Source organism: Aethina tumida, chromosome 1, assembly GCF_024364675.1.
Source record: "Aethina tumida isolate Nest 87 chromosome 1, icAetTumi1.1, whole genome shotgun sequence".
Classification (NCBI taxonomy): Eukaryota; Metazoa; Arthropoda; class Insecta; order Coleoptera; family Nitidulidae; genus Aethina; species Aethina tumida.
This window is the reverse complement of record NC_065435.1, coordinates 39,447,347-39,462,025: the sequence shown is the minus strand read 5'-3', so window position 1 is coordinate 39,462,025 and position 14,679 is coordinate 39,447,347. Positions and strand designations below refer to the sequence as shown.

Genomic DNA, 14,679 nt, shown 5'->3' with positions numbered 1-14,679 from the left:
TAATTTTTTTGTTTGTTCAAATTCCGACCGACACAAGGTTAATTTTCTTACTGTGCCACAGTCACCTTTCAGTGTCTGTCACGTTAAGTCAAAATTAACCTACGAACGGTTTAGACGTATAAGTATTAAAACGATTGCGTTTGGACCGCTTCTTTAACCATTTACGTTTATTCCTGTGTACACCGACTTGTCTCATCCAATTGTTACAATTTTTTTGCTCTGCTTTTCGGGAATTCCGCTTCTGCGCGACATCAGGAAAAAATGAAGAACCGTGTGGATGACGATTACAAATAACCGAATCGGCCAGACACAGACAGACAAACAACAGACTATTTTCTATTGAACGGTGGTGTAATAGCACACTGATCATCTCATCTTATAATAACAAATTTACGAGTCAGTTTAAGTTTTTGTCATTCGCTTGAGCGCAGGCCAAATTGGTTTTGAAATGAGATTGTGCGTCGAGAGGTGTGGGAGTTTGTACGTTGTCAACGACTAATAAGTGTAGCAACTTAGTAACCACGTACGTACAAGCTCCCACAAACAAACCAACACTTAACATATCGTTTTTGTTGGATCGATGATCTACTGCATAATATGTGTGTGTATTAACTTGGTTTTTTGAGACTTTCATCTAACCCCCCGAGTGTGTTTGCCCGGCTTTATCGTGTTTATAGTTCTGTTTGGTTTAATTGTAGCACTACAAGAAGACGGAGTACGTAGTAGAGTGGCGAAACTGGTGAAGCGTAAACCAAATTAAGACGCACACAAATATATCGAATCATCGCTAGGTTTATGTGTAAATTTTCCTAAATAATCATCACATTCCGCATATCGGGGAGGAACCGCTGTTCGCACCCGTATTTGCCACATTTAACATGAGGGTGGTAGCTGTATAATTTTCATATTTTAATTAGAACAGCCCCGTGTTATCTCTGGTGACGGACCTGATATAAATAATGCTTAGATTTGCAATACTGTTCGTGTCTTGTTTATATATAAATGTAATATATTGTATAAAATTCTCAATTAATTGTATATTGAAGTTAGTTTTGTTATATTTAAAGTATATCAATGTGATTACGATAATTCCCCTGGCAATAACTCGATTGTTTCCAATTCACTCAATTTATTTTATATATTTGATAAACAAGGGCTAAACAATAATGTATAAAATACTATATAAAATTTACAATCAGACGATTACAGTAAATTTAATTAATTTTTTTATTCGGTGACGTCAGTTTAAAATTGTCTTACAACAGTACATTTGACCTGTTTTAACACAATTTATACCTTATTGTTTAAGCCAGATGTGTTCATTTTGATATTCAAAAAAGTCCAAATATAAAACACTCCAGGTTGGTGTGCCAATGATATATATTCAGATCTTATAATTTTGAGCTTACATAATCATATTAGTGGATTATATTTTTTGTATATTAGCTATAATTTATTATGGAAAAATATTTATATATTATTGTAAAACAGTATTAGTGTATTTATTTTTTATTATTCACCTATGCGAGTTTTTTAATTGAATTTTTGCAATATTCTTGACTGATTAAATGATGTAAAATTGTATACAATTTTTATGTGAATATTATTGTTACTGTGTACTTAAACAAATGTGTCGATCATTTGTTGATGTGTTTTAACTCAATTAATCAAACAACTATTTAAATCCCAATTTAAGGATTAAGGGTTTTCTACTGATTTATACAGTTGTTTGATATTCTACTATATATTTAATACTAAATGAATGGAACTAACACAAAGTTTTATTGTAGCATTTTATTATATTTTATACTGTACATTATTTGTTTTAAACCCACATATTATAAAACCATACATTCTACAGCTTATTAGTATATATACATATATTTTTTAAATTGTTTAAATAGACATAGATTCCATTCAAACATTTAGTGAAAATATATGGTTATGCAGAGTGTCGCAAGAAATTTATAGTATAAATGGGGTAACGAATAACGTAATTAAATGGACAGCAACACGAAGCAATCATGAACAAACATTTCCTTTAAGTCTAGTCACAGTTAAAAACAATCGATGTCTATCCAAGCAAAGCAACAATAAAACGAATCATTTCCTTCGATTAAACGTAAAAATTGAAATAAACGACGTTCGCACCGCCCTGCACATTTTTTGTGGCACTCTGTGTATAGAAATGGCTCAGGTAATTGTGCATATTCTTGTAAATGTTAGTGAGCAAGAGCATTAAGAGTAGGTAGCGTTCAAGCTGAGAAGATGCGACTTTCCGGGATCTTTTCGGCTCGGGCCTTTGCTTCGATAAAAAATTTGTTGGCGGAAACGAATTTTTATATTACATTGTTAAATAGATTCAATTGTTAGCAAACATACATTTTGATTATCCGATTGTTTTAACCGCTTAGTGGAATATTGCTTCAAAAATATAATATTTCAACATTGGACATGTGTTATTTAGTAGTTAGATGACCTTACCATTATTATAATATTGAAAATGGGTCGTGTGTTCAATGTATAACTTGCTGTCGTTTATTTTATCGTTTTAACTGTGATTATGCATTGGACACGGACGCATTTAATTTTGCACAGTTACAACTTTTTACGCAATGGATTGTAGATACAAGGTTAGTATCATTAAACTGGACACTGTAATATTTTATTGTTGTATTAAAAAAAACGTCCACCCCTTTATTGATGGTTAAAAGTTCTGTTTTCTTGTTTTGGGTAGCTCTACGAATAGAGGCAACCGCTTTCCTACACAATTATCCTCCTTGCACATAAGCATGCTTGTCAAGTAAATGTTGCTATGTATAAACTCCCTTTTTTATTGGTGTTGTGTTTTTAGACTCATCTATGAGGAAGCTGAGAAGATAAATAAACTGCCAAATAAAAACTAAAACCAACATGTACTCAGGATTGAGTGTTACAGAGGTAGGTGTATTTAATTAAAGATAATGTTTAGGTTACCAGAAAAAAAATAGGTTTAACATTATGTAAATACGTATGTGTCAAAAAAATATGTAAGTACTCAGTTGACGGTTGGAGGATAAACTCAATATAAATTTTCGCTTCATTATTTCATATAAAATATATTAGATAGCAAACGATTACTATTTAATTCCCACCAAATCTATGTATTCATTTTTCGATCCAACTTGTCAACCTGTGCAATTTGTATATTGTAGGAAAATGATGGTGATAATAATTTATTATATACTTATTACTTACGCATTTTATTTATTAGTTAGCTTTTATATTTTAAAATATAAACAATATTGTGATGTTATATTAACTCAATTAGGTTTGTATACAAAAATTTTTTGTCCAGTAGTAAATTTGTTTCAACTTATATCTAAATATGTTATGAATCATAATGTATTTTAGGTAATTTCAGGAAAAAAGTTCTTGCTCTGTTATGTGTAAAACATAATGTGTTTAAGTATTTTTATGTGATAATTTCTCGGTTATAATTATAATATAATTTTATATTTCATTAAAAATTAATCTAAGCCAAAATTCATATAGTCCCATTTAATATTATATAAATGAGATAAAAAGGGTTGTATTTATCGAATTTTTTCATTAATATATTAAAAATTTTATTGTTCTTTATTTATGTTTCAATTTATTTTAATTTTTCGATAAATACAACTCGCCAAACAAGATCCATTTTTGAATCTTTAAATATTAAAACATGAAAAAGGTAAAGCGTATAAAGAAGATACTTATTCTAAACAAAACATACTTGTGATCTTATTTATTATTTTAATTCATACTCAAAGGTATGATAATGTATAGGTATAAATATCAAAATAAATGTACATAATCTTTATATGATTTTCATTTACTCCCCCACATAAAAATGAAATACATTAAAAGTGTGTATTTTATTTCAATAAAAAAAGTAATAAAACAGGTAAGTAGACACAGATAAAATATAAAAATTGAAATGTAACTTTTGAGTTATTAATTAACACAAATTTTAGTCAAACCATCAATCTGTCAAAATTTTCGGAAGAATATTGATAAGTCAAAAACTATTGAGTTTAAGTATAGGGCATGGTACAGTCATTTTATTGGCAATTTCATGTAGAATTTAAAAATATAAAAATATATAAGGTGTTCCATTAAAAATAACAAAGCTAATGTCAATTCCAACGGATCTGAAAATGAAATTTTGTTCTAACTAAATCAGAAAAGTTGTTCAATCAAGTTATAATTGCTACAATAACTTCAAATCAATTCCTTTTTCAATTCTTCATAAATTTAAATCACCCTATACAGTAGAAATATATTTTCGAAGATAGTATTGAATCTAGTCAATCCACAATCTGTGACGATACATTATAAACTAACGTAGCATTTTTATACCAGATATATAATCCTTATCTAACTTTATAAAAATAGAGAACGTTGTAAGTTAGCCATCACCAGTGAATAAAAACCAAAAAAATTGGTTGTAAGAAATATATTTATTTTAGCAGAAAGATCATTTACAATTCGGAATTATATTAAACACAATTGTATTAAATTTGTTAACTTGAGTACCTTCAAGAGGTACTTAAATGCTTTAGTTTAATTAGTGGCTCTCGCCCTTTTTTCCCGCAACCCGTTTGAAATCTCCCATATTGGTGGTATTTATTGGAGAGCCAACAATGGATAAGTGATCAATTTGGGTCACTTCACCACCATCCTGGTTGGTCTTAACAAATATTTGAATGTTTTGAACGTTTTGGAATTTCACGAATCTTAAATTCACTGGGTTGCCTTCTAAATCTGATGGTGCTAAGCTGAAAGAAAAGAAAAGATTGTATGATGAAATAGTTCTTAATATTCTTGTAAGAAATACTTACTCCAAGTCTTGAACACTATAACAATTGTCAGCAGAATCAAAATCTAATGTCCTTGGTTGGTTGATAAACAATCTAATGAACTTGGGGCCCTTGTCAGCTGGAGCTTTAATTTTCAAGCTATGAATCTTCACAGACTGATTGAACGTCACGGAAATGATAAGCTGAAAAACAAACGTTATTAACATACAGAATTTAACAGAAGTATTGGAGATGATTAGAAAGAAATGACTCACTGCCCACTTTTGTAGTAGGTAGTTAACCTTGATTTTATGATTTTTAGACATTATTTTTAGAAAAAAGGAGCAATATCTTTATCACCTAACTTCAATTACAATTACATCAGTTAATAAATACACTAGCCTTAGTGATAAATTAATAATAAACATCAGTGTTTAACAAAAGAGTATTGAGTTATAATTTGAAGTTATATTGCTGAATTAAAAACATACCTGTTCATCACAATCTGACTGTAGGTATCCACCACCGGAAGTGAGACAGTGCGTAAAAGGGTGATCATCACTTTCATTTAAGCATTCACATTGTGCTTTCATAATAAATGGGTGCAGATCCATATGACCAGCGACACATTCCAAATCGTCGGCATCTTCAGATCCATAATACTGCTGTATTTTCGTTTCCAATCCAGTCGGGTCAGCTCCTTGCAATCTATCAATTTTTGTCTGAAAGCATCAATTGAAGAATATTACGAAAAATATTATTACTAGCGTTGTACCTTGTTACGATAGAAGATAAATGTTGGCATAGCAGAAACACCTTGAGCTGCGGCAGTCTCTTGGCACTGGTCGACATCGACTTTTAAGAAAACAGCCCGCGGATATTTGGTGGCTAATTGTTGAAAAATGGGTGCCATCCTTTGACATGGTCCGCACCTGCACCAAAACACAGCTGCACCACAAAACAAAAATTGATATACCGACTTACCAAGTTGCAGTAAAATCTACGACAACAAGTCTCGTTGAGGCGTTCGCCAGCTCCGAAACAAAATGGCCTTCGTCGGTTATTGCTTTAACCATAGCCATAATTATTTACTTATTTCTTAAAGAAATATTTGTCAAATACACTAGTTCATACGATGACTGGCATAACCTATTTATCGGAACGTCAAGGCTGGTTACTTTTCGTAGACACTAAATATTGCCAGCGTTGCCAGAGTGATTCATAAAAAATTCTTTGCAATTAACTACATTTTAAAGAAATTAAACACACAAAGTTATTAGGTCGTAATATTAATTTTTTTAAGAGAACTTTTTTTATAATGTATGAATAAGAGAAAATAACAAAAAAATAAATAAATAAATATATAAATAATGTCATAATTGTTAGTAAATTAATTAATATTTCTGTAGTTTTATATTTTAAATATAGAATTAGTTGATGTTACAAGTTAGTTGATTTTCATTATTTAACTTTTTAATTAAATAAAAAAATTTTGTAGTAGATTGACATAATTATTTAAGATTTGGCAATATTAAAGTGAATAGTGATTTTGACATATTGATCGCAGAGACATCTTTTGGCTAATAGTTTAAGCAGGTAGCTTACAGTTAAAGATTCCTGTCTTATTTTTTAAAATAACGAGACGCTGTATAAATATAAATTGGTAAAATTGATGTTAATGTGGTAATTTTCTTAGAATAATTTTCATAATAATATACTAAATATGTTTTATGTACATGGTAATTCCCCTAACTAATTTTTCAGAAGTTTACGAAGAACAGAATAGGGCATTTAAACATTTTAACTTTCAATGGAATAAGTATTTCCTATATATAAATAAAATGAATATTAACAGAAATTTTAATTTTTGTTAATATTTATTTTAAGTATAGGGAGTAACGAATATCTTGTACAAAATTTGAGAGTACTTATATTGGCTTCTTTTTGGTTAACGTGTATGCCAAAAAGAAACTTTCCAGCATTAAAATTGGTGACTCTACACACATTTTAGTTAGACATATTAATGTCAACTATTGAGTTTAAGTATAGAACATGGTACAGGCATTTTATTTCCCATTGCATGCAGAATTTAAAAATCCAAAATTATACTGGGTGTTCTATTGAAAATAATAAAATTCATATCACTTCCGGCAAATCCGGAAATACAATGTTGTTCCATATTAATTAGAATCGAGGTATAATTGCTATAAACAATTCAAATCAATACCTTTTTCCATAATCTATGCACTTCTAAAGAATAAACCAGTTTAATCTCCCCGTATAGTGTGTATGTTTATTTCCCAATCAACTTTAATAATATAACCGACATAAAATATTTATTTTAATTTAAATTATAACATAAAAAATTATGAATATCACAATTTTTTATCCATAACAACTGATTAATTAATAAACATAACCGTGATTAACTAAGTAAAAAAAATAAATTTCATTTATTATCTGTTATTACTACGTTATTTAGTTTTTGTATAAAATAATAGCAGAAATTTAATTTTTTTACGAAAATTTGATTACATGTATGGAAAAAATAAAACTAATTGAATTTATTTTCTAACATATATGTATGTTCGATTACATTGAAACAATCCACTACATAAGTCTTAATATTACTTGTTTATTCTAAATTAACATTTTATAATATTAGAAATGAATACAAAAATCTTGAACAATATTGGAACAACAATTATATTTTATATATTTGTGTTTTCGTATTATTATTCGTAACTTTTTTTAGTTGATACATTAAATATTATTTTAGAATTTCTCAGGTACAAATATTTTTGAGGTTCAATTTCCTTTTAATTTTTACAATATACAATAACTCTATTAAAGACATAAAATATTTATTTCTTTTTTTTGAACTTCTTCAGGAGTCTGAAGCAATTCACTTATTCATAAAATTGTGAATAAAAATACACCATTCAATTTCATTAAGTTTATTTAAATTAATACGCTTGGCTTTGTTAACATTTACAATTAATCCTGATGACAACATAATAATAACAACATTTAAACGAATACTTTTAAAAGCCAGATTGATGATCATTTCATTATTACACAATGTCTAAAATGTTAACGTCAATACATTTATATGTATTAGATTTAAAATTTACATCTCCTAAAATAGTTAGTTATTGTCTTTACACAACAGTAGTGATGAATGCGAAAATTAATGAGCAAAATTGAAATCAACTCCTATTCTAGTATATTTGTACAATTTCTGCCTAGACTTTATACAATTCTCAAAATAAGCTTTAAGAGGTTACATCGTCAATTAAAAAGAAAGTATTGACCACAAGTAGGAAGAAGTTTGATAAAAGTATAAAATTCAATACCTCATATTTACAGGAAAAGCATTCGTTATATTTAATTCCAACGATGATATGCTTATTCTAGATCTATGGATAATTTCTAAAACAAGTCTAACAAATCAACGATCTATAGAACTTTACAAAATTGTATGTACACCATTTGGAAGACGTGTGACTTTGTTATAACAATTTTTTTTCATTCTTAAACCTAGTTTATGTACATTACTTTAGAATCTTTGCAGGTACAACTATTTTTGAGGCCGAAACACAATCGGAAACGGGTATGCACAAATTGAAAACACTATTGCGAAACAAAGCAATCTAGACGCATAGGAACATCGTGTGATTTGATTTCGATAAACATTACATTAGGACAATAAAACACTTGGTAAGCAAAGCAAAGAACTAGATACAAACAAATTAGGTAACCATCCTTAGACCGCCACCGCCATGGGCAGGAGATCGCATTCACAGGCGGCACCTCCGTTTCCGGTGTAGCACATCGCCTGGCACCACAGATTCCAGTTGATGGTCGACTTCAGGTAGGTGGCGGAGAGACCGGACTTGTCGTGGCTGCGGATGGCGCTCTTCACCAGATCGCAGTCCTGACATCCCGACAGCTGGTAGTCGAAGCTGAGGCAGTAGAAGGTGCATACCTCCAGCAGGTCCACGTGCTTGTTCAGCTTTACATCGTCGTCACAGTTGCACAGCGGATAGCCGAGCCGATTGCGACAGAGGACCGGACAGGCGGACTCCCGCGGCTGGTGTCTCGACCCTTCTGACGCCTCGACGACCGTCTCGGACTGCACTGGATAGTCCTGGGGCGTGAGGTCGACGCAGTCGGCGCCGCAGGGCTCGCCACCCAGTCCTGCCATGCACAGTTCGGCGCAGATGCGACGCTCCTCCGATCGCGTCACGATTGGACGCAGGTACGTCCCGTTCCCATAGGAACCGATCTGCCTGCCGTAGACCACTCCCAAAAGCAGGAACACAGGAAATATCGACATCCTGCAAAGTTATGTAACTACATTGTTTGTTGTCGGTCGGATAATATTTTAGCATTGGCGCCCGGATTTGCACTAATTAAATTTTATTATGAAATATGATTTTATGTATTTATTTATGTACGAGTTGAGAGCGGTCCGCTACGCAGATGATTTACTGCAGACTGTACGTCAGCGTTTTAAATATTCAACACTTTTTTCATTAATCAATTTTATTTTACATTTAACTCGAAGCTTGTTCAGCATTCCTTTACAGGACCAAATTTTTGTTTCTGAAATTACATGATTTATAAAAGAATTAATTAAAATCCGTGCTGAAAAGTGATTTTCATTTTTAAAAGGATTATATTTGACTTTGAATATGTGTATTTATGTAAATTTTTCGATAGACTGTGCAAAATTTTATTTTTACAGGATCCTTACGATAACAGGACCGTTTGTCAAAGACCCCTTTACAGGACGTAAATGAACATAAAATAAATGTTAATATTAAATATCTCAGTGGATAAAAAATAATTGAATGTCACTCAGAATTCAAATTAGAAGACATAATTTAAGAAAACTTCAAGTTTTAACTCGTGCAACGATAGTCATCTTTAAATATGTGATTTAATTTCATACTTAATAAATTAAATTCAGGAGAATACATCATGCAAATTAAAAATTAATTAATTTTTCTTTGTGTCCAGTTAATTATTTTAGATAATAAGAGCTTTAATAAAATTAAATTTCAGTAGTACCTTTCGTAATGAAGTACTTAGTAGAGCTAAAATTATCGAAGGGTAACGGTGCGACGGTTTCTTTGATTTTTATTTTTTTTTTTTGTATCAGATAAGTAAAATGTGCATACTTCAATTTGGACACTTCACTTTATGATAATCTGTTTTTGTAAATAATCTACAGAATCTAGAGATTATAATATTGATTTGCTCTCAGCTTTATTCGATAACTGAAGTGGTGCACATGTCATGTACAAACCATTAAATTGTGAAATAAATGTAATCAAAGTTTTTCTTTGATATGGTTGTAATTTATATCTGCATATATTACAGTAATTTTTTTCGAATTGTTTTATACATTTTATAAATAAATATAAGGTAAAATAAAGTAGTCTTTCACCACCCTGTAAATGAGGAATTTACTTGTATAAATTTAATTCAACCAGTATATTTATCTATCTTTGTAAATTAATTTAATTTACGATTTTAATTAAAAAGAGGTGAGTTCTAATTTCATATTTTTTGATAACAATGCTCTCCCACATCAAACCTGGATGTTCTTAGAGAAGGTGAAACTGAAAGAATAGAGTGACCACCACTTTGTATCAGATTACTTATCCAGATTAATTTGGCGTCATTTAAATCATCTCATGAGTTATCCAGATTTTCTACAATCTGCACTTGAGGAATGTAATAATATCCCTTAAGAATTTATTGATAATTTAATAAGAGGCACACATAGATAGTCAGGTAAATACTCTATTACAAAGCAGGGATGGAAATACGTGGTACAAAATTAAACTGGGAATTTATTGTGACCGTTTTCGGGTTAATTTTTTTGTTGCCCTTCAAAGTCCTTCAAAGAAAATTAAATTGATAAATTTAATTCAATGTCTGAACATAGACAGACAGTCATCAAAATCCATCAAACGTATATCAACAGAATTGCCACCAAAAATTGTATTTCCAACGACAAATAAACAATGAGCGGCCAACATTTTTGTCCGATACGAAACGGCATTAGCATGAAAAAAACGGCACAGTCGAAAAATATCTGATCGGATAATCGGGGAGCATCTTATTGTTCGGTTTGTTGTTGTTGGTTTTGGGCCAGCGCCCAGCCATCCAGAAAATGGCAACTAGTCTGGCGATGACATCTGACGTTTAATTGTTTGAGGCGCGGGACTGAAGGGTGGGGACCGAGGGGCGGCGGGGGCGGTTTGCGAGTTACAAGCTCGGCGGCCCTGTGCCTGACTGCGATTTATGACATTCCGGAGGGGAGCGCGTGATATATTTGCCTGGATGATGACACTTATTAAATCGTTTGCTCTACTAATACCCAAAGCTCCACTTAGTGTGTAACTCTACGAATAATTTAACCATAATTATTGCGAGCTTTATTTTATCCATTATGTTTCGGTCTATTCTTTTATTAAACGATAAATTTTATGCACGATACCGACTATTATGCATCTGGGTCGTGGGCGTTATTTTAACATTCTGCTCCGACATCAACTCAAATTGCACAGAAATGTGTTGCAAATTGCGGCCTAAACAACAACAGCAAAAAATTAATAATAATTTGACTTACATCTTGTGTGACTCCATTAAAGGAACACCAGTCACAAACACCAGCATCAAAAAACAAGCGTTGTTGACTGCACAAATTTATATATTGAGGTAATATTAATTAAGTCGCGCGTAATTGATAAAAATTTATCTCGGGGATTATTTAATTAATTCGTTTGTATTAGCAATTTTGAGTACTAAGCAAATCTGGGTCCATTAACTCCCATTTTCCAGTTACAAGTGCTTGGATGCAAGCGAAAAATGATAAATGCGCAGGCTGGATGAAGTGTCAAGGCACCTTGAATTATGTCAATAGAGAAAAAATCACTACGTATGATAGAGTTCGAAATTAACACAAACTCTAAAAAAATTTATAAATAAAATTTAAATTATTTGCATTTTTACTTTTAAACTTTTTGATATTTTCTAAAAAGAACAAAAATAATTTACTTGTAAAAAAAGAAAAATTAATAAAACTCGACAAGCTATCGAGAACTGGTCCAACACAGAGAAAGCTAAGAAACACCAATCCCCTAATAAAGAAATCGTCCATACCAGTGGATATCCAAAAACAATGAGTCAAATCAGAAGAATCCACCTTGCTTATGTGGTCTGCTCAACATACATAAGGATAATGTACCACTTCGACCCATCGTTAGTACTCCTGGATCACCAACATATAACTTAGCCAAGTATCTTACCAGATTGATACAACCTCATGTTGGAAACAGCCCAACCATTATTAAAGATTCCACTCATTTTGTTGAGATATTGAAAGGATTACATCTTGATGTAGAAAATGGACTGGTCAATTTCGACGTACGGTCACAAAAGTTCCTGTTAATGATTCCTTAAACATGATATCAGAAATATTCCCTTCAGATATAGTGGATCTTTTCCGTACGTGCCTTACTGAAAGCTATTTTGTTTGAAACAACAAATTCTACGAATAGACTGAAGGATTACCAAAGGGCAATCCTCTTAGTCCAGTGATCGCCAATTTCTTTATGGAAAAGTTTGAACAAAAAGCGATTGAGACTTCCAAACACAAACCTTCTGTTTGGTATCGTTACGTGAATGATACTTTAGTGATATGGAAACATGGACAAGAAAAACTAGATCAGTTTCTACACCTAAACTCTCAACATAACATCATCAAATTCACAATGGAATTGGAAAAGGAGAACCAAATACCTTTTTTGGAAGTCGTAGTGTGTAGAAAACCTACACACATCGATCGTATGCCACATACCACCTCGCTGAAGAACAAGAACACTGGGAAAAAACACTATAGGCCAACGAATTCAAACTGTTATAAGACGTACAATGAGACTTCATACTAATATTAAAGATCCACCTATATATATATATATATATATATATATATATATATATATATATATATACCAACAAGGAAGATTCAACACAGTCTCAGATCTGCCAAAGACAGGAGGGACCATCAAACAGCTTCTGGGATATACCGCATACCATGCTCTTGCGGAAAAGTATACATCGGTACCACAAAATGTTCAGTAGGGACTAGGATTAAGTAACACAAACGAAACTGCATCCTAGGACAATCAGGCAAGTCTGCTGTAGCTGAAAATGCACTGTTAGATGGAAATCATAAGATAAAATTGAAGAAGCATTGAAGCTTGATAAAATATGGACACCAGTGCTTAAAAACACCAAAATTGCTAAACGCCTTTTACGTTTTCTGAGACTGTAAAATTACCGTGGTTACAAACCGTTGTTTGAAAGTTTAAAACCTCAATATACGATGTTGGACAGGAGTTGTCGCTCGATATCTGCCCTCCCCTGGTCTTCTGATGTGGTCACTAGACTCCAAAAACGGTTGCGAAGTTCAGAAAATGGATGTATGAGACACACCGAACCTTTCAACTATTTTGCGGTAACTCCCACTAATAAAACAGCTTGAGCAGACTCATCACCAGTTTCAAGACCGACAAAGCATAGTCACAATATACGAAAATTAAAAAAAATGATACTGACAATTTATTATAGTTTTATAATTCTTACAATGAATTGGACACACAGTATAAATTTCGTTTGTCTGGACATACATTAGTATTCTACATCTGATTTAAAATGAAATACTCGTACAAAAAAATGAATATGTATTTTCATAAAATAAAATAAAAATATGGTGTACAATATGCCAAATTTGATTATAATATATTATACGATATATCTTCCATGGGGAGATTATTCTCTTCACTCCATTGGATAGTTATTGAGTAAGCACTGATCCCCATTTTGACTTTCCTACAGTTACATCATCCTGGGAGTCTGAGAACTCTTACATTTTTAGTGTCTTCTCCAATAGTTCTTAAATTAGTTACATCTCAATGACTCTCCTCGCTAAGTTATTTTATGGATCAATAACAGAGTGACTTTTTCAAATCTTTCTCACTTATTGCACCATATTTTGTTTGAAGCTCTGAATGTGGATATCTTCCCTATCTGAGTTTTTGCTTTGTCATTTTAGGCCTCAATGATATCTAACTTTTCTATTATATTATTTTCAAAAGTGCTGAAATGGAAATGCTCCAAGGAAAAGTGAATAATAAAGTAAAACTGTAATACAGTATTGGCAGATCGTAGAGCAACTTTTTTAAAATTCAAATCATTTTTCTTCTGGTTATTTTATTTAAAAAATGTATATTAAAAATTAACTTCCCTTTATAAATTTAACAATTATATAGTTAAACAATAAAAAAAATAAGGAGTTTAATTTTTGTGATGATTATTTGTTTTGGTGTGGCAAAAAGTAAAGCAACTTAAGCTATTTAAAGTTTTATTACTACAAGTAACTGATAACTACAATCTTTGTGTCTTTTGTTGTTCACTACTATCTTCCATAAGTTTTTAATGGAGTTTAGATCGAGAAATTGACATGGCCAGTTCATAACATTAATTATTTCCTTTAAAAGCCTCTGATTCAAATATTTTGATGTGTGCTTCGGGTCATTATTTTGATTAAAATACTGTTTTAGTGACATATTTTTATTTGAATATGGTACCATGTGTTTCCTCAATATTTCTTTAAACCATCCAAGATACCATCGATTCAGCCCCAATTTAGTTTGGTATATATTGTAAAACTAAAAATTATTGTGGATTTTGTAGAGATTAGTGACATTTAGTGTGTTCAATTTGTATATTTTTAAAGTTGTTCTACTTTCTGCCAATTCTGTAGATATAATATTTGAAT

General features: G+C 31.4%; 3 protein-coding genes across 18 annotated transcripts in view; 1 reads left to right on the top strand and 2 right to left on the bottom strand.

Annotated features, from left to right (window-relative positions):
- Positions 1-3,839, top strand: part of LOC109608271 (phosphatidylinositol 4-phosphate 5-kinase type-1 alpha) — a 35,120-nt gene extending 31,281 nt beyond the window's left edge. For 10 of the 16 annotated variants that reach the window (XM_049962273.1, XM_049962270.1, XM_049962266.1 and 7 more), the window contains one exon: positions 699-3,839. In XM_049962273.1, the coding sequence (XP_049818230.1) occupies positions 699-743 (45 nt within the window). In that variant the 3' untranslated portion in view covers positions 744-3,839. Of the gene's footprint in view, positions 1-255 lie in introns of all 16 variants that reach the window. The other 6 variants (XM_049962268.1, XM_049962274.1, XM_049962275.1 and 3 more) reach the window with 2 other exon arrangements.
- A 623-nt stretch (positions 3,840-4,462) lies between these two features.
- LOC109607612 (thioredoxin-like protein 1) lies at positions 4,463-5,972 on the bottom strand. Its single transcript, XM_020024092.2, has 5 exons — positions 5,805-5,972; positions 5,596-5,752; positions 5,312-5,542; positions 4,863-5,023; positions 4,463-4,799 (listed from the first exon to the last, which is right to left on the bottom strand). Exons 1-5 carry the CDS (start codon positions 5,900-5,902, stop codon positions 4,589-4,591), a joined length of 858 nt encoding a protein of 285 aa, XP_019879651.1. The 5' UTR covers positions 5,903-5,972; the 3' UTR covers positions 4,463-4,588.
- Positions 5,973-7,761: 1,789 nt separating this feature from the next.
- On the bottom strand, positions 7,762-11,482 carry LOC109607778 (uncharacterized). Its single transcript, XM_020024250.2, has 2 exons — positions 11,467-11,482; positions 7,762-9,160 (listed from the first exon to the last, which is right to left on the bottom strand). Coding segments are annotated over exons 1-2 (576 nt in total). The 5' UTR covers positions 11,469-11,482; the 3' UTR covers positions 7,762-8,586.
- Positions 11,483-14,679: the final 3,197 nt, after the last annotated feature.

Excerpts from the sequence above, each read along its gene's own strand:
- LOC109607612 (XM_020024092.2), bottom strand. The coding sequence starts at position 5,902 with ATGGCTATGGTTAAAGCAATAACCGACGAAGGCCATTTTGTTTCGGAG. Across the intron at positions 5,753-5,804 it reads GTAGATTTTACTGCAACTTG|GTGCGGACCATGTCAAAGGA; the intron begins GTAAGTCGGTAT and ends GTTTTGGTGCAG. Across the intron at positions 5,024-5,311 it reads AGTCAGATTGTGATGAACAG|CTTATCATTTCCGTGACGTT; the intron begins GTATGTTTTTAA and ends TTTGTTTTTCAG.